Source organism: Ostrea edulis, chromosome 9 (assembly GCF_947568905.1).
Source record: "Ostrea edulis chromosome 9, xbOstEdul1.1, whole genome shotgun sequence".
Taxonomy (NCBI): domain Eukaryota; kingdom Metazoa; phylum Mollusca; class Bivalvia; order Ostreida; family Ostreidae; genus Ostrea; species Ostrea edulis.
Genome location: NC_079172.1, coordinates 62706282 through 62725671, shown reverse-complemented (window position 1 = coordinate 62725671; position 19390 = coordinate 62706282). Strand labels below are relative to the sequence as shown.

The 19390-nt window shown below is 39.0% G+C and overlaps 1 protein-coding gene across 6 annotated transcripts in view; it reads left to right on the top strand.

Moving 5' to 3' along the window:
- Positions 1-18623, top strand: part of LOC125657552 (chitin synthase-like) — a 70541-nt gene extending 51918 nt beyond the window's left edge. For 4 of the 6 annotated variants that reach the window (XM_048888201.2, XM_048888205.2, XM_048888203.2 and 1 more), the window contains 10 exons: positions 4849-5071; positions 6195-6332; positions 6585-7732; positions 8723-8802; positions 9045-9150; positions 9806-9959; positions 10492-10623; positions 10800-10935; positions 14611-14811; positions 15687-18623. In XM_048888201.2, coding sequence (XP_048744158.2) covers positions 4849-5071; positions 6195-6332; positions 6585-7732; positions 8723-8802; positions 9045-9150; positions 9806-9959; positions 10492-10623; positions 10800-10935; positions 14611-14811; positions 15687-17422 — 4054 coding nt within the window. In that variant the 3' untranslated portion in view covers positions 17423-18623. The remainder of the gene's footprint in view (positions 1-4848; positions 5072-6194; positions 6333-6584; positions 7733-8722; positions 8803-9044; positions 9151-9805; positions 9960-10491; positions 10624-10799; positions 10936-14610; positions 14812-15686) is intronic. The other 2 variants (XM_048888202.2, XM_056149844.1) reach the window with 1 other exon arrangement.
- The last annotated feature ends 767 nt before the right edge of the window (positions 18624-19390 follow it).

The window sequence follows — 19390 nt, the reverse complement described above, 5'->3', positions numbered from 1 at the left end:
TACAGGGAGCATTTTAACACAAACTCTCGGGGTCTGTACTTCAGGGAACATTTTAACACAAACTCCCGGGGTCTGTACTACAGGGAACATTTTAACACAAACTCACAGGGTCTGTACTACAGGGAACATTTTAACACAAACTCCCTGGGTCTGTACTTCAGGGAACATTTTAACACAAACTCCCGGGGTCTGTACACCAGGGAACATTTTAACACAAACTCCCGGGGTCTATATACTACAGGGTACATTTTAACACAAACTCCCGGGGTCTGTACTACAGGACACATTTTAACACAAACTCCCGGGGTCTGTACTACAGGACACATTTTAACACAAACTCCCGGGGTCTGTATACTACAGGGAGCACTTTAACACAAACTCTCGGGGTCTGTACTTCAGGGAACATTTTAACACAAACTCCCGGGGTCTGTACTACAGGGCACATTTTAACACAAACTCCCGGGGTCTGTACTTCAGGGAATATTTTAACACAAACTCCCGGGGTCTGTACTACAGGGAACATTTTAACACAAACTCCCGGGGTCTGTACTTCAGGGAACATTTTAAAACAAAATCCCGGGGTCTGTACTTCAGGGAACATTTTAACACAAACTCCTGGGGTTTGTACTACATGGTACATTTTAACACAAACTCCCGGGGTCTTTACTACAGGGCACATTTTAACACAAACTCCCGGGGTCTGTACTTCAGGGAACATTTTAACACAAACTCCCGGGGTCTGTACTACAGGGAACATTTTAACACAAACTCCCGGGGTCTGTACTACAGAGAACATTTTAACACAAACTCCCGGGGTCTGTACACCAAGGAACATTTTAACACAAACTCCCGGGGTCTGTACTTCAGGGTACATTTTAACAGAAACTCCCGGGGTCTGTACTACAGGGCACATTTTAACACAAACTCCCGGGGTCTGTACTACAGGGAACATTTTAACACAAACTCCCGGGGTCTGTACTTCAGGGAACCTTTTAACATAAACTCCCGGGGTCTGTACTACAGGGTACATTTTAACACAAACTCCCGGGGTCTGTACTACAGGGCACATTTTAACACAAACTCCCGGGGTCTGTACTTCAGGGAATATTTTAACACAAACTCCCGGGGTCTGTACTACAGGATACATTTTAACACAAACTCCAGGGGTCTGTACTATACGGCACATTTTAACACAAACTCCCGGGGTCTGTACACCAGGGAACATTTTAACACAAACTCCCGGGGTCTATATACTACAGGGTACATTTTAACACAAACTCCCGGGGTCTGTACTACAGAGAACATTTTAACACAAACTCCCGGGGTCTGCACTACAGGGAACATTTTAACACAAACTCCCGGGGTCTGTACTTCAGGGAACATTTTAACATAAACTCCCGGGGTCTGTACTACAGGGTACATTTTAACACAAACTCCCGGGGTCTGTACTACAGGGCACATTTTAACACAAACTCCCTGGGTCTGTACTTCAGGGAATATTTTAACACAAACTCCCGGGGTCTGTACTACAGGATACATTTTAACACAAACTCCCGTGGTCTGTACTATACGGCACATTTTAACACAAACTCCCGGGGTCTGTACACCAAGGAACATTTTAACACAAACTCCCGGGGTCTGTACTACAGGACACATTTTAACACAAACTCCCGGGGTCTGTACTACAGGACACATTTTAACACAAACTCCCGGGGTCTGTATACTACAGGGAGCATTTTAACACAAACTCTCGGGGTCTGTACTTCAGGGAACATTTTAACACAAACTCCCGGGGTCTGTACTACAGGGAACATTTTAACACAAACTCACAGGGTCTGTACTACAGGGAACATTTTAACACAAACTCCCGGGGTCTGTACTTCAGGGAACATTTTAACACAAACTCCCGGGGTCTGTACACCAGGGAACATTTTAACACAAACTCCCGGGGTCTATATACTACAGGGTACATTTTAACACAAACTCCCGGGGTCTGTACTACAGAGAACATTTTAACACAAACTCCCGGGGTCTGCACTACAGGGAACATTTTAACACAAACTCCCGGGGTCTGTACACCAAAGAACATTTTAACACAAACTCCCGGGGTCTGTATTACAGGGAACATTTTAACACAAACTCCCGGGGTCTATATACTACAGGGAACATTTTAACACAAACTCCCGGGGTCTGTACTACAGGGAACATTTTAACACAAACTCCCGGGATCTGTACTACAGGGCACATTTTAATACAAACTCCCTGGGTCTGTACTACAGGGCACATTTTAACACAAACTCACAGGGTCTGTACTACAGGGAACATTTTAACACAAACTCCCGGGGTCTGTACTTCAGGGAACATTTTAACACAAACTCCCGGGGTCTGTACACCAAGGAACATTTTAACACAAACTCCCGGGGTCTGTACTTCAGGGTACATTTTAACAGAAACTCCCGGGGTCTGTACTACAGGGCACATTTTAACACAAACTCTCGGGGTCTGTACTTCAGGGAATATTTTAACACAAACTCCCGGGGTCTGTACTACAGGGAACATTTTAACACAAACTCCCGGGGTCTGTACTTCAGGGAACATTTTAACACAAACTCCCGGGGTCTGTACTTCAGGGAACATTTTAACACAAACTCCCGGGGTTTGTACTACAGGGTACATTTTAACACAAACTCCCGGGGTCTGTACTACAGGGTACATTTTAACACAAACTCCCGGGGTCTGTACTACAGGGCACATTTTAACACAAACTCCCGGGGTCTGTACTTCAAGGAATATTTTAACACAAACTCCCGGGGTCTGTACTACAGGGCACATTTTAACACAAACTCCTGGGGTCTGTACTACAGGGCACATTTTAACACAAACTCACAGGGTCTGTACTACAGGGAACATTTTAACACAAACTCCCGGGGTCTGTACACCAAGGAACATTTTAACACAAACTCCCGGGGTCTGTACTTCAGGGTACATTTTAACAGAAACTCCCGGGGTCTGTACTACAGGGCACATTTTAACACAAACTCCCGGGGTCTGTACTTCAGGGAATATTTTAACACAAACTCCCGGGGTCTGTACTACAGGGAACATTTTAAAACAAACTCCCGGGGTCTGTACTTCAGGGAATATTTTAACACAAACTCCCGGGGTCTGTATACTACAGGGAACATTTTAACACAAACTCCCGGGGTCTGTACTTCAGGGAACATTTTAACACAAACTCCCGGGGTCTGTACACCAAGGAACATTTTAACGCAAACTCCCGGGGTCTGTACTTCAGGGTACATTTTAACAGAAACTCCCGGGGTCTGTACTACAGGGCACATTTTAACACAAACTCCCGGGGTCTGTACTTCAGGGAATATTTTAACACAAACTCCCGGGGTCTGTACTACAGGGAACATTTTAACACAAACTCCCGGGGTCTGTACTTCAGGGAACATTTTAACACAAACTCCCGGGGTCTGTACTTCAGGGAACATTTTAACACAAACTCCCGGGGTCTGTACTACAGGGTACATTTTAACACAAACTCCCGGGGTCTGCACTACAGAGTACATTTTAACACAAACTCCCGGGGTCTGCACGACAGGGCACATTTTAACACAAACTCCCTGGGTCTGTACTTCAGGGAATATTTTAACACAAACTCCCGGGGTGTGTACTACAGGGCACATTTTAACACAAATTCCCGGGGTCTGTACTTTAGGGAACATTTTAACACAAACTCCCGGGGTCTGTACTTCAGGGAACATTTTAACACAAACTCCCGGGGTCTGTACTACAGGGTACATTTTAACACAAACTCCCGGGGTCTGCACTACAGGGTACATTTTAACACAAACTCCCGGGGTCTGTACTACAGGGCACATTTTAACACAAACTCCCTGGGTCTGTACTCCAGGGAATATTTTAACACAAACTCCCGGGGTCTGTACTACAGGGCACATTTTAACACAAACTCCCGGGGTCTGTACTACAGGGCACATTTTAACAAAAACTCCCGGGGTCCGTACTACAGGAAACATTTTAACACAAACTCCCGGGGTCTGTATTACAGGGCACATTTTAACACAAACTCCCTGGGTCTGTACACCAAGGAACATTTTAACACAAACTCCCGGGATCTGTATACTACAGGGCACATTTTAACACAAACTCCCGGGGTCTGTACTTCAGAGAATATTTTAACACAAACTCCCGGGGTCTGTACTACAGGTCACATTTTAACACAAACTCCCGGGGTCTGTACACCAAGGAACATTTTAACACAAACTCCCGGGATCTGTACTACAGGGTACATTTTAACACAAACTCCCGAGGTCTGTACACCAAGGAACATTTTAACACAAAATCCCGGGGTCTGTACACCAGGGAACATTTTAACACAAACTCCCGGGGTCTGTATACTACAGGGAACATTTTAACACAAACTCCCGGGGTCTGTACTACAGAGAACAGTCCTGTTCCTGATCATCTTAACTATACGTGTGCATGTTTTGTGTGATTAAGATCTGGAATGCAATTCAGTGGCGGATCCTGAAAATCTTCAAGGGGCAGAGTTTCGACCTAACCTTGTACCTCTTCCACCCCCCAAATAGGAGGTAATTGAAAACTCTAGAATGGCAAAGAAAGACTATATGTTCAACCAAAGGAAGGTGCAACGCCCCTAGATCCGCCTCTGCAATTTTTGCCAAAGAAATAATGAGTTTTCAAATCTATAAAATGCAAAATGTGTATCCTATGACGATTACTGCAAGTTTCCTTCCTTAAGATGTATCTCAATAATTCAGAATTTTTGCAATTTAAAAAAAAAAAGAATTAATATTTCAGCAGACATGACGACAACAATGCACTCTGGGACATATTTCGGAAAGACCGACTTCCTGCGGATTCCAAATGCTGTGAGGGGTTCGCAGACACGTTCTTCAGGGTGTTCAAGTTCCTGTTCTACGTTTTCCTGTTTCTGGTGCTGATAGGGGGCGTTATTGTTACTAGAGGCGGACTACAAATTCTGGCGTCGCTGCTCGGAGATCATGATAGAAAATTTGCAAATGTAAGTTTTATTTTTACATAAACATTGAAGTAAAAGTTACAAATAATATAGACAATATATATGATTATACAACTATGACTACAATTTAGTATTTTGAATTGTTACACCCTGAAGAGTTGAACTACACGGCGAAAACGCTAAGGGTAATTAAGCAAATGTGGATTATGTATATTTAGTCATCGTTGGATATATATATATATATATATATATATATATATATATATATATATATATATATATATAAAACCAATGTCATAACCAATATATATGTCTAGGAAGAGTAAACATCCCCTGTTGACCGATCACAACCGCCGTGAGACCAATATCTCGATTATGCAAACGGAGTAAAGAAGGTTTATATGCATGTATATCTCTCCATTTAAAACTTTGATTCCATAATGTGGTCCCATCTAACCCACGGGAGTTGAACATATGAACAAACTCTGCACTACTTAAGGGTGCTTGCATATTAGTATGACGAATCATGACCATGTTCCTTTTAAGAAAAAAATCTCTACATACTATTTCAATGAAACAGTAACGATAACGAACAGTGATAAAAAGTACAAAATGAAGAGTAAGGCAAACGCAGTGCCTAGCAGGAGTAAGCATCCCATATTGACCGGTCACATCCACCGTGAGTGCTGTATATTGATCAAGTAAACAGAATAATGCAAAGTGTCTGAAAATAACGAACAGTGGTCAATCTCACAACTCCCATAAGGAGTTTATAATTAAGAGTTGGGCAAAGACGGACCCTGTACACACCAGAGGTGGGATCAGGTGCTTAAGAGGAGTAAGGATCCCTTGTCAACCGGTCACACCCGCCGTGAGCCCTATATCTTGATCAGGTAAACGGAGTTATCTGTAGTTAAAATACGTAAGTAAAGGACGGCCTAACAATCGGTACATGTATGGAAGACGACTAATCTTTTTGATACCAAATGAAAAAAACCCCACCCCAAAACAAATGGTAAAAATAACGAACAATGCCCAATCTCATAAATCCTAATGAAGATACAAAATTTAGGGTAGAGTAAACACGAACCCCTGGAAACACCAGAGGTGGGATTAGGTGTCTATTTTTTATTTTGATTACGGTTTCTTTCTTAAACTATTTCAGAGGACAGTGGCGCAGGATTTCATTTCATACTTGTTCTTCTTCGTGATTGCAGTGCCCGATACTCTAAAGTTTCTGCAGAGTATCGGCCAGTTCTTATTTGGAAATCGGAGGAGTCCCTCATGTTTGCGTTTTATAATGGTGAGCAGTTAGTATGGATACTGATAACCGTAACCATTTCATAAATATGTTTATTTTTAATCAATATCAGTTGTGAACATACTCTGTTCTACAGTTGTAAAAGTGATGAAACAGTAAAGTACGCTTATAACGAACACCTTCAAAACAAATGTTTTTTATAACCATGTTTTAGCTTGCTTATAATCAACTGTTTTACGCCGTGTCTGGAGGTTCGTAATAACCGTGTTTTACTGTATCACATATTTATTGTAGGTCAACATACGAGAGGGACTTCATCTTTTCGGACTTGGATGCATGCTGTTCAAAGTGATGCCTCACCTTGATCCGCTCCAGACATGTGTAGTGACATTGGGGGTCCCTCTGCTTCCATCCCTTGTCAATTTCATAGCTTACTTCCGTCGAAAAGCATGCCAGTTTCGAAAAGGAATAAAAAAGTTTCTTAATATTGTATGCCTCACTTTTCTATTGGCCGCTCTAATTATTGTACCTTACACCATTGTTCAGTCAAACACTCCCAAGACTGGAAAGAGGATGCCGGGTGATGGAGAGCTCATTGCCTGGATTTTAATATCCGTCTTCACTTTGTCTGCAAGATGGATAGAGACCTATTCCTTTCTGTGTAGGAGGTTCATAGAAGATAAAAAAGACAAGAGAATAAAGGACAAAGGATACGTCATTTCACAGATGGCTTCCAGTTTCTTTAGAATAATTCTCTTAATTGCTTTGTTTCCTACATTGTTTTGTCCCAATATTCGAGGAATCAAGGATACCTATGATAAATTCTTATCACAAACCAACGGAATGTGTCTCCAATCTCTGAACAATTCTACAATTTTAAATAGCTCAACAACAAATAGTACTGTTGTATGCTCTGATGACGAAGTGTCATATTGGCTTGTGATTGGTCCATATTTGGCACACACCATAGGTGCTTATCTGACTACCCATTTTGGTGTTTTAGCCTGTAGACTAAGAATGCAAATAATGGGCTTTGCAATACCACTGACCCTTGCAACTCCCTTATATGTCATCATATTGATCGTGTTTCACGAAACAGGTGTTAGCTTCGCCAGTGACCTTCTAGTACTCAAGACAGATGAAATGTGGTTACTATTCGTGGTGTTTTTCGTTGGATGGGTGGGGCAATCCTGGCTCTGCCGTCATGTGTGGTTCAGGCATCGAGAAGACCGAATGGAGTTCGCCAGCAAGTTGTTTGTGTTGCCCCACTTCTGTAGTGCGTTAGTGGATCTGTCTCTGTTGCACAGCCGGAAGAAGAGAAACACCTCAGAGACAGAGGGAAAGGTAGAGAAATCTAACGTGCATTCCAAAGTCTACATCTGTGCTACCATGTGGCATGAAAACAGGATCGAGATGAAGCAGATTCTGATATCAATATTCAGGTATTAGTTTACATATACATGAATGTTAAGCATGAATGAGGATGAAACAGATTCTGATATCAATATTCAGGTATTAGTTTACATATACATGAATGTTAAGCATGAATGAGGATGAAGCAGATTCTGATATCAATATTCAGGTATTAGTTTACATATACATGAATGTTAATAGAGATGAAGCAGATTCTGATATTAATATTCAGGTATTAGTTTACATATACATGAATGTTAAGCATGAATGAGGATGAAGCAGATTCTGATGTCAATATTCAGGTATTAGTTTACATATACATGAATGTTAAGCATGAATGAGGATGAAGCAGATTCTGATATCAATATTCAGGTATTAGTTTACATATACATGAATGTTAAGCATGAATGAGGATGAGCATATTTGTACAACCATTCGTACAAAGAAACAGAAAGACGGAGAAAGAAAGGCAGGAAAAGGGGTACTGGTTCTTGTTAATGGTAATGATTACGAAGCATGTCGAAAGTATCTGGAAAAAACCGACGCACGTTTCAAAAATAATATTACTTAGAATCAATTTCTAGGACATTATCACATTGCATACGAATGATATATAGCGCTTGTATTCTAAATCTATTGTTTATAACAGATATAAGTATAAAGGGTGAATGTGAACAGTTTATGGTTTGTAAATCACTGTTACTTATCTATGGTCGTTATAACGATCAACTTTGCCAATATAACCTATCATTGGGTCAAATGCTGTCTGACGTGTTTCATACCGATTGTTAGGCCGTTCTTGGCACACTGATTTCGACTACGGATGACTCCGTGTACCTGATCAAGATATAGGGCTCACGGCGGGTGTGACCGGTCGACAGGAGATGCTTACCCCTCCTATGCATCTGATTCCACCTTGGGGGTATATCCTGGGGTCCGTGTTTGCCCAACTGTATTTTGTATTGCTTATAGAAGTTATGAGATTGATCACTGTTCGTTATCGTCACCTTTCATTGTAGACTTGATCACCACCAATTCCAATACGAATACAGCAAAACGGAGCTCAAGAACGACGACCAGGATTACTACACATTTGAAGGTAATAAAAATGTTGTAGTCACACCTTACTGTACATATGCTTTAGGGAAATATTTTCGAAGGTATGTGAAACTATTTCAGCGTTAATCTTATTACTTAATATCCTTTTTAGATAATATATATGTTTTTCAAACATAAAAGTCACGCGACCATTTGCATGTAAAACGTCAGAGCACGAAAAGTGATGACGTATTACTGATGACGTTCTCTGCTTGTAAAAGTAATATATTTCATTTTGTATAGCTCACATTCCTTTTGATGATGCTATGGAAACGAATAAGTCAACAAATGAAAGAGGTCCAAATGATTTTGTGAGACAGTTAATGGAAATTGTGGATGAAGCAGCGAGGTATGTCAACAGGCATCTTGAATTTTTCGATGACAGGTGTATGGTTTATGTAAAGTGGGTCACACATGGGTTTAACACTTGTGTGAAGTGGATCCTAACACTTACGTTTCTTAGGATGTCAGTAGCAAGTTTTCATTGTTCATGTGCTATTAGAAAAGTAGTATCTGTTATCGGGTTCTATAATGAAAACGGGACTAGACTGGGAGTGTTGACGTGCTCCTGTAGTCTAGGTACTTAGAGGTCAGAGTTGTTCCTCAATCAGAGAAATTCTCAATTTGTAAACATTTCCTCTCTTCTCAGGAATTCTAAAGTGATTCTTCACAATTACTGTGGAATCATTTAAATACGATGGGGAATTTTTTTCATGGATTGTCAAAGTACATAATCAAGCACACAATTTTACAGGCAAGTGAATAAGAGGGAGTCCTTGGCCTGTGTGACACTAACTCTTTGCTTTCAAAGCTATAAGTTTGCTCTAATATTTGAAGGTCTTGTAATTCTACACATGAAGCAAAGTTTGGCAGGCCTTGGGCATGAGATTCAATATATCACTAGAGGTTCTATTTCAGATTTAGCTTACATTTCCCACTTTCCTGTAATTGAGCTTGATATGAATATGAAAGAGCATTTCCTTTATATACATATTCCTTCATAGTGCTTTTTATGAGAGGAAAGTTGTGCTGGATCCGCCTAAGAAATATCTCACACCTTACGGTGGCCGCCTGGAATGGAAACTTCCGGGAGATAATAAACTGATAGTTCACCTGAAAGACAAGGAAAAAATACGTCACAAGAAGCGATGGTCACAGGTAAATGCTGGTCTGTCTGTCTATCTATCTGTCTGTCTGTCTGTCTGTCCATCCGTCCGTCCGTCCGTCCGTCCATCCAATCTATCTATTTAATCGATCGATCTATCTATTTATCTATTAGATAGCATGCTCTGTGATATGTTCATTAAAAAGAGTTCTGTCCCTTACAATTAAATATAACTTAATACCCAACAGAATTTAAAGTTTATTAAAACCCTTTTATTCTCATTATTTTCATTCCCTCTATGTAAGACATGTTTGTATTTACATTCATACATCTCCCTGAAATATGGATAATGATAATTTGAAATTACATATATTTGAAAAATCAAAGTGTGAATGTGTTTGATTACCAGAAAATGTACAGATATACATGTATAAATGTGTTTCATCACCAGTTAATGCACATGTATAAATGTGTTTTATTACAGATAAAGTATAAACGTGACAGATAATGTATAAATGTGTTTTATTACAAATAATATATGAATGTGTTTTATTACAAATAATGTATGAATGTGTTTTATTACAGATAATGTACATGTATTACTTTGTTGGATATGAACTGCTAATGAAAGAGAAAAATCCAACGACCATAGCAAATCCGAACTTTGATGACGTGCCTTCAATATTTCAGTTATTGAGTGAGAGTGTAAAACAAACGGTAAGATTATTCTGACGTGCCTTCAACATTTGAGTTATTGAGTGAGAGTGTAAAACAAACAGTAATTTTTTTCTGTCATTGGACCAATAAAAATCACAGTAACAATTATTTAACAATAAAAAGAAATATTTGGTCATTTCGATGACTTCAAATGCTGAAAATGTTTTTCTATATAGGCTAATAATACCTACATCCTGGCACTTGATGGTGACGTGGACTTCCAACCGGAAGCTCTTCAGCTCTTGATAGATCGCATGAAGATCAACCCAAAAGTTGGCGCAACGTGTGGTCGCATCAAACCAGGGGGATCAGGTATCTACATATCTATACATCCTCCTCGTGTCTGGTGGTGCATAGGGCTTCCACGGAGCATCTCCATCAATTCCTGTAGGATGATGCTGTTCTTGCTTCGTTCCATAATTGCCAGCCAGCATCTGTCCTGTCTTTTTCTACTGTGCGGCGTCATGTTGTTTTCGGTCGTCCACGCTTTCTATTCCCGTCTGGTGCCCATGTTAGCGCGATGTTACGGTCACTGGTAGGATATTGTCTCTGTGTGTGTCCAAGAAATTTCTATCTTCTTGCCACTTCCTCACCTATTAGTCTCATTTTTGTTCTCTGTAGTAGGTTTTCATTTCTCACCCGATCTTCCCATTTATCTCAATTATCCTTCTTATGCATTTGCTCTGGAATGTGTCTATCGTCTTGTTATCTCCCCTGTTCATTGTCCATGTTTCGCATTCGTATAAAAGTACTGAAATTACAAGTGTTTTGTAGAATTTGAATTTGGTTTTCCTTTTAATGTTATTGCTAGTCCATATTTTCTTTAGCCTGGTAAAGGTGTTTGTTGCTTTAGAAAGCCTGTTTTTAATGTCTCCCATTCCCCTCCTTGTTCAATATATATCTTCATATACATTTCATATACATGTATCTATATATGAAAATCAAAATCTAGAAAATAAATGCTAGAAATTATAGTTCAAGTTATAGGTTACGTGAGGAATACTGGTATGTTTTGGTTCCAGCTGACAAGATTGTCTTTGTTTGTAAGGCTCATTATTACAACCGTATTTTAAACAAACTTGGCATAAATTCCAAATTTGGTAATCGTACTTATACTCCAAATGCCCTTTCAAAAGATGAAAGTCTTCAAAATAATGCTTCAGTTTTAAATCCCAGTCAATAGGACGGATTAATATGAGTTACTGTATCTATACTGGATTCCCAAACTTCACAAAAACCCTGACGAACATAGATACATACATATGTAGCTGAATCCAGTACATGTTCTACCACACTCTTAGCTTTGCTCCTCGCGAAAAATATTGACAGCTGTGAAGGAGAAACTTATCAAAAGTGGTGTAATAAAATGTGAATTCGATATTTAGAAATAAGAATATTAAATTTGAGAGAAATCAGAAAACCTTTATCAAATCAAAAGCATTAAAACGTATGACCTTTCAACGCTTTATGAAACCAATCCTCATGATAAATTCAAAAATAGAATTTTAGACATCATAAACAGTTGCTTCTTCAACAAAAATGGAAAAAGTAAATATTCATTTCTAGCGATCAATCATTCAAAACAATTTTTTTTGTTAAACACCACTCTGATTTTGAGCATAAGTACTCATTGATGAGATATTCGTAGTCATTGGTGACCAGATCTTTCGGCAGTATGTTGGAATTCCTATGGGCACGAATTGTGTTCCCTTCATCGCCGACCTGTTTTTATTAGCTCTTCTGAGCCGAAGGCTCAAAGAGCTAATTATATGACCATATGTCTGACGTGCGGTGTGCGGTGTACATCAACTTTTTGGGAAAAGGGCTATATCTCAAGAACCCCTTGACCAATTTTTGTCAAATTTGTCACAGGGTATCCTTGGCCCAAGGGCTTACATTTGTACTAACACTAGGGTTGTGACTCTTTCACAAGGGGAGATAATTAGGAAAATGCAAACAAAAGTAGTGGTTGCTAAAAAATCTTCTCGAGAACCACTGGGCAAATATCACCAAATTTATGCATAAAGATGAGGATAGGTTGTAGATAAAAAATTGTTCAAGGCATCATCCTGGGGCAAAGGGTGTGGTCTCAAGGTCACTTCAAAGTTGACCTTAAATTTTGTTTTGTTAAAACTTTGATATATTGCTTAGTATAAGGACTAGGATCATCAAATTTTGTCAGTTGATGCATCTTAGAACTTAATATCATGTTGTCTCAAAAGTAGGTCATGGTGACCTACTTTTTGAATTTCGCAGGTAATTATTATTAAATGGATTTTGATGCATATCTTGGACACTTTTATGCCTATGATCATCAAAAATTATCAGTTGATGGATCATGGGACCTTGAACTGCGTCATGTGAAAAGTATGTCACCATGACCTACTTTCTGAATTTTATGGCTAATCATTTATGAATACATTTTAGGTTGTTGTTCCAGATACCGAGAGGTTTAGAATCATCAAACCTTGCAAGTTGATGCGTCTAGAGGCCTAAAACATATTTATAAAAAAAAGTAGCACACAGTGATCTACTCTTTGAATTTTGGAGACATTCAAATTTCACATTTTCAATTTTAGATGCATATTTTTGACACTATGAAAGCTAGGATCATCAAACTTTGTCAGTTGATGCATCTTGAGTCTTTAGAATGTGTTGACTAAAACATTGGTCACCGTGACCTTTTTGGGGGGATTTTGACGGCTATATTTGAATATTTCAGATATTATTTGACTTACAATCATCAAACTTTGTCAGTTGATGGGTCTTGAGTCGTCAGAGTGTGTCGACCAAAATGTAGGTCACCATGACCTACTTTCGAACAGTTACATTTAAATTTCCAGGTACTATTTGACTTAACATCATCAAACTTTGTTAATTGATGAATCTTGGTTAGTGAGAATTTTTGCCTCTTCTACAATGTATCAGAAGAGCGATTCTAGGTCCATGGGCCTCTTGTATTCTTACGAAGGAGAATTTATCCAAAAGCTTCTTCATGAGAAGAAAAAATATCTATCTGTGGCCCTCAACTCGACATTTAGATATATCAACGGCACTTTAACCATTAACAATAATCTTTTTCATTCATATGTCCATTCGATATATTCCTGTGGGGATCCGGGTTAGAATAAGGTCCTCAGTACACCTTGCTTGTTGTAATAGACGACCTAATGGAGCGATCCTACGGTTGAGACCACAAAAACCGATGTACCATGTCACAGCAGGTGTGGCACGATAAAGATACCGCCCTGCTCAAATACTGAAACCTTTCACCGGTAATGGTAACGTTTCCATATAAGTGAAAGATTCTCGAGAGGGACGTTAAACAAGATTCAATCTATCAATTCAATATATCCCAGTGAAATCAAATTAACACACACCACAGAGTTTTCCACATCTTCTTCGTACTTAAATATTTTATTGATTATAGATGTTAACGGCAAACTAACAACTCAGCTTTATGACAAACGGGATGACATGACTGGCTTCTCCCATATTTATGTAGCAATATTCCATTATCACCTGCATGTAGTGTTTATATCTCTCAATTGATTCGATACGCTCTAGCTTGTTCTACATATGATCGGTCTTTAAATCGAGGCAGTTTACTGAAAAACAAGTGGCTCAAATGTCGTCTGATGTGTTTCATATCTATTGTTAGGCCGTTTTTTACACACTGATTTTGACTACGGATTCCTCCGTTTACCTGATCAAGATATAGGGCTTACAGCGGATGTGACCTGTCAATAGGTGACGCTTACTCCTCCTAGGCACCTGATCCCACCTCTAATATATCCAGATGTCCGTGTTTGCCCAACTCTCTATTTTGTATTGTTTATAGGAGTTATTAAATTGATAAATGTTCGTTATTTTCACCTTTACAAACTTTAGAAAGGAAACTATAAAGTCATTACTCTATCTTTGGTTATGTACATGCATGGAATAGGATTTCGACTACATTTCAGCGATTTTATAATCTGTTGACAGGCCCAGTGGTGTGGTATCAGAGGTTTGAGTATGCCATCGGCCACTGGCTCCAGAAGTCTGCCGAACACATGTTTGGGTGTGTTTTATGTAGTCCGGGATGTTTCAGTTTGTTCCGGGTGAAAGCCCTAATGGACGACAATGTAATGAGAACATACGCTACACTTCCGACAGAGGCGCGTCACTTCCTGCAGTATGACCAAGGTAAAAACGTCAGAATTTATTCTGACAACTGGAAAACACGATTTGTTATAGGTTATATAAGGATCCGTATTTGTGTTTGTCATCAAGATATTTCAATTTTTTTATCAATAGATTTCAGATTGAAAAGTTTACTTTAATGAAGTTTCATTTTTGAATGAACCGTTGAATTCCACCGTGTAGTCATCTTCCCAAGTCAAGGGTTTCTGATCCGCTCCTCTCCTCATAGAGGCGGAGCGGATCAGATACCCTTGGCTTGGGAGGTATGCCGTGTAGTAAGACTAAGGGTTGCTCGTTAACTTTTCCTGGTGAAGAACAATCTGTCTCACTTAGAATAAGCGGAAAACTCCTGACCGAAATGAAAATCAGGGTCCATTTGTCACGTAATTGATTCCTGCAAGATGTTTATCGTGCATTGTTATACAATGAGGCCAGACCTGGATTTCTCGAAATGAACTTATGTCGAAACTTGAGATTTTACTCGAATTCTACTGCTCAAGTAAAGGAAACTTAAACTCAAGCCTGCAGGACTCGTGTCGTATAAATTCAGTTACGGTTACGTAGTATTATAATTAGGATTCGCAAGTAATTAATTTTGTACCGTAAATTACCTTAATGAATTTGGCTCACAAATGACTATAAAGTTTATTCTAGAAAAAGGTTGGTTTTATATACAATGGAATGCAAATAAATAAAATACGAGTGTGACCTCTCACAATTTAGTTGACTTGGATTTATTGTGACTTTTAAAATGACGAAAAACATGTAAACAGATTAGCATAGATGCTGTAGATGGTGTTTCTTGATCATTACATGCGATTAGCAGTACTGTTATCGTAGAGTTAGTTTATAAACTTCATGTTTAAATTTTATTACAGGGGAAGATCGATGGCTTTGCACCCTCATGCTACAACAAGGATATAAAATTGAATACTGTGCTGCAGCAGAAGCCATAACCTTTGCTCCGGAGGAATTTAAAGAATTTTTCAACCAAAGAAGAAGATGGATGCCATCTACGATGGCAAACATCATGGACTTGTTACAGAGTTATGCCCGGACGACCAAAGTGAACCCAAACATTTCGTACTTTTACATTTTTTACCAAATAATCCTGTTTGTTTCCTCCGTTCTTGGTCCGTCAACAGTCTTGCTTGCGTTGGAATCTGCAGTAGCTTCAGTATTCGGTGTAACTGCTTGGCTAGCCTATCTTTTAACATACGGCCCGACAATAATTTTCATTTTCATTTGTTTGAAATGTAAAACAAATACACAGCTAAACTGCGCCATGGTTCTGAGCGCCGTTTACTCCCTTCTGATGATGGCGGTGTTTGTGGGTACACTGGTGTCGATTGCCAGCGAGGGTTGGTACACCCCTACAGGAATATTCTTCTACATTCTCGTTGGCTCGTTCTTAATCGCAGGCCTGCTTCATCCACACGAGCTCGGCGATCTTATCTGGGGTGTTCTTTACTTCATCTGCATTCCAGCTGGATATTTATTTCTGATAATCTATGCTATTTGCAACTTGAACAATGTTTCTTGGGGTACAAGAGAAAATAAAACCGCGGTCTTAGAAAATGCTGGTCAAGACCGAAAGAAGAATAAGAAGAAAGAGACGGAAGATGAAATCGATTTTGTTACCACAGAAATGATTAGTGGTATGATAAAACAAGTGAAGGATACGAACGTGTCTGGGGGTTCATGCTCTGAGGCTTTTTTCTCCATGTTTCGTTGGATGAACAATCTTATAATTCTAAAATCTTTGGAGTCCGTTCAAAACATATTCGAGAAGAGCAAGGATGAAACAGATCCAGCTCCTGATCAGGTTGTCGGGAAGAAGTCACTGCTGAAAAGCAGACGTCACAGAATGCCAAAGGTAGATCCAAATAAATTAGATGAGGCTTCGTGGACGATGGAAAATGTTCTGCAATCTACGCCTTCCACGTTAGACCAGACTGAGGAAACATTCTGGAAAGGTTTAATACATCAGTACCTGTATCCCCTAGAAGCAGACAAGAAAAAAGAAGAGAAAGACAAAGAAATGCTTGCCGAATTAAGAAACAAAGTAGCCTTTGGATTTTTCTTCCTCAATGCGCTTTGGCTTGCGATCATGACAGCAATGAATGAAGCGAAATACATCATCAATATCACAATAACTCAGACTTCCGGTCCCCCAGTCATCATCGAGCCGCTTGGTTTTGTTTTCCTAATTGTGTTTACTATACTTTTGTTATTGCAGTTCTTCGGAATGTTAATGCATAGATACGAAACATTTCTTCACATTTTATCGATAACCGAACTATTCAAACGTAAAACATATGACATAAAGGACACGATTAGGGAATTGACAAGGTCTCCCGAGACAGATGACACAACGAGCGGTAATGAAAGTGCAGAGGAGGATGAAGACGATCCCATATACTGCAATGAAGACATGATTAGGGAGGCTGCTAATAAAATCAAACATGACATGGATAGAAGCCATGCTGGAAACAAATACGCCAAACGAAAGAGTCAGGGACTGAATTTACGAAGAACTGTTCGCAAAAACATTCACACACTGCAGAAAAATGGTGGGGGTTACAAAAATTGGGGTCACACCATACAAGAATAGATAAGACAGACATACGAGATCTTGTACGGGAAAGATTCATTGATACCTCATTCATCTTCCATTTTATTTTTTATGCTTACATATATACACACACTGAACTATATTTCAAGATTGGGCTCCATTCCCTACATGTCTTGTAAGATAAGGCTAATTCCTTACAAGACTGGGCTCCATTCCTTTCATGTTTGGGCTGGTTCCTTGCTAGACGGGGCGAATTCCTGAACATGTATAGACAATAAAAAGATTCAAAGACGTTCTGGTTTCCAAAAATGGTTTGATGTATTCAGAGAGCACTTTAAAGAATTTAGATTTTCTCCGATTTCTGTCGAAAGTTTTCTACACACTGGTACAACATTTCATAGACTTAGCAATGTGTTTTTAAGAAATGATTTCTAAGAAATATGTGTTCATTTGTCTCAGTGTATTCTTCAAAATTTAAAATCATCAAAAAGGATACTCATGCATTCTGACCTACACTATTCGTAGTGAATTTCAATGATTGTAACGTGCTGGGTACGATAACTACATGTAGATGAAAAGCAAGATGCCACTACTGGTGCATTTAAAGTGTATATCCCTGCAACTTAAAATAAACGATTCAGTAAAGATGAATGCTAATTCACTTACAGCATGAGATTATCTTGGATGCTTCAGAAGATTTCTTTTTCAAACTATTCAACATTGTCTTACTAGGTATGCTTTTTCTCTCTGGGCACCTGATCCCACCTTTGGCGTTTCCAGGGGTCTGTGTTTACCCTACTCCTTTCTAGGATTGGTGAAATGCGTTATTTTTACTTTCCCTATATAAAGTTCACAATAAAAATAATTGCACACATTTACATTAGAAATCCAAAATCAGTCCATAGGGATTCCGCACGTCAGCAAGTAGGTCACATCACTTTGGATTTTGAAATTGATTTTAAGATTTCATATACCAGGTTTATCACAGTTCGTTATCGTAATGATTTTTCATCATGATTGTTATGAATATTTTTACTTCACAATTGTTTTATATAATTTTTGTATGCAATTTAATTTCTATACATTCTTGAGTATCGTTCTTTCTTTCATATTGCAATTTTTGAAATATATATATTTTTGTCATTTATTTTTAAGTTGGAATTCTTGTTCTACAGATAACCAACTTACTTACATGCATGTATATGTCATATTCTCTATAATACAAACTTATCAAACTTGTTTTCCGAATCATTTTGTGTCCCCCATCCCCCAAAAGTATCTGTTGTTTTTCTTATCAAAACTATAGTTGAAACCAAACTGCTTCCGATCTTGGATGTCAGAAGAATAAAATTAAGCATTGTAACTATATTTCTTTAATCGAACACACTGCTGGCTGTGTTGTTGATACCAGAATACAAAATCCAACACACTGCTGGCTGTGTTGTTGATACCAGAATACAAAATCCAACACACTGCTGGCTGTGTTGTTGATACCAGAATACAAAATCCAACACACTGCTGGCTGTGTTGTTGATACAAGAATACAAAATCCAACACACTGCTGGCTGTGTTGTTAATAGACTCTGTGGTGTCTTTTATTTCGAGCCCACAGGGATATATCGAATTGACATATGAATGAAAGTTATTATTGTAGATAGACATAAAGGACACCACAGAGTCGTCCACTTCTGCTTCATACTTAGATATTTTATTGCAAGTAGACATTAACGGCAAACTGACAACTCAACTGTATGACAAACGGGATGATTTCAGCTTCTCCATCGTCAACTTCCCACATTTATGTAGCAATATCCATTACCACCTGCATATGGTGTTTATATATCTCAACTGATTCGATATGCAAGAGCTTGTTCTGGGTATAGTCAGTTTTTAAATCGAGGTAAGCTACTGACAAACAAGTTGATGGTACAGGGATTTCAACAGTCTCGATTGAAGTCAGCATTTCGCAAATTCTATGGTCGTTATAACGATCTAGTTCGTCAAAAC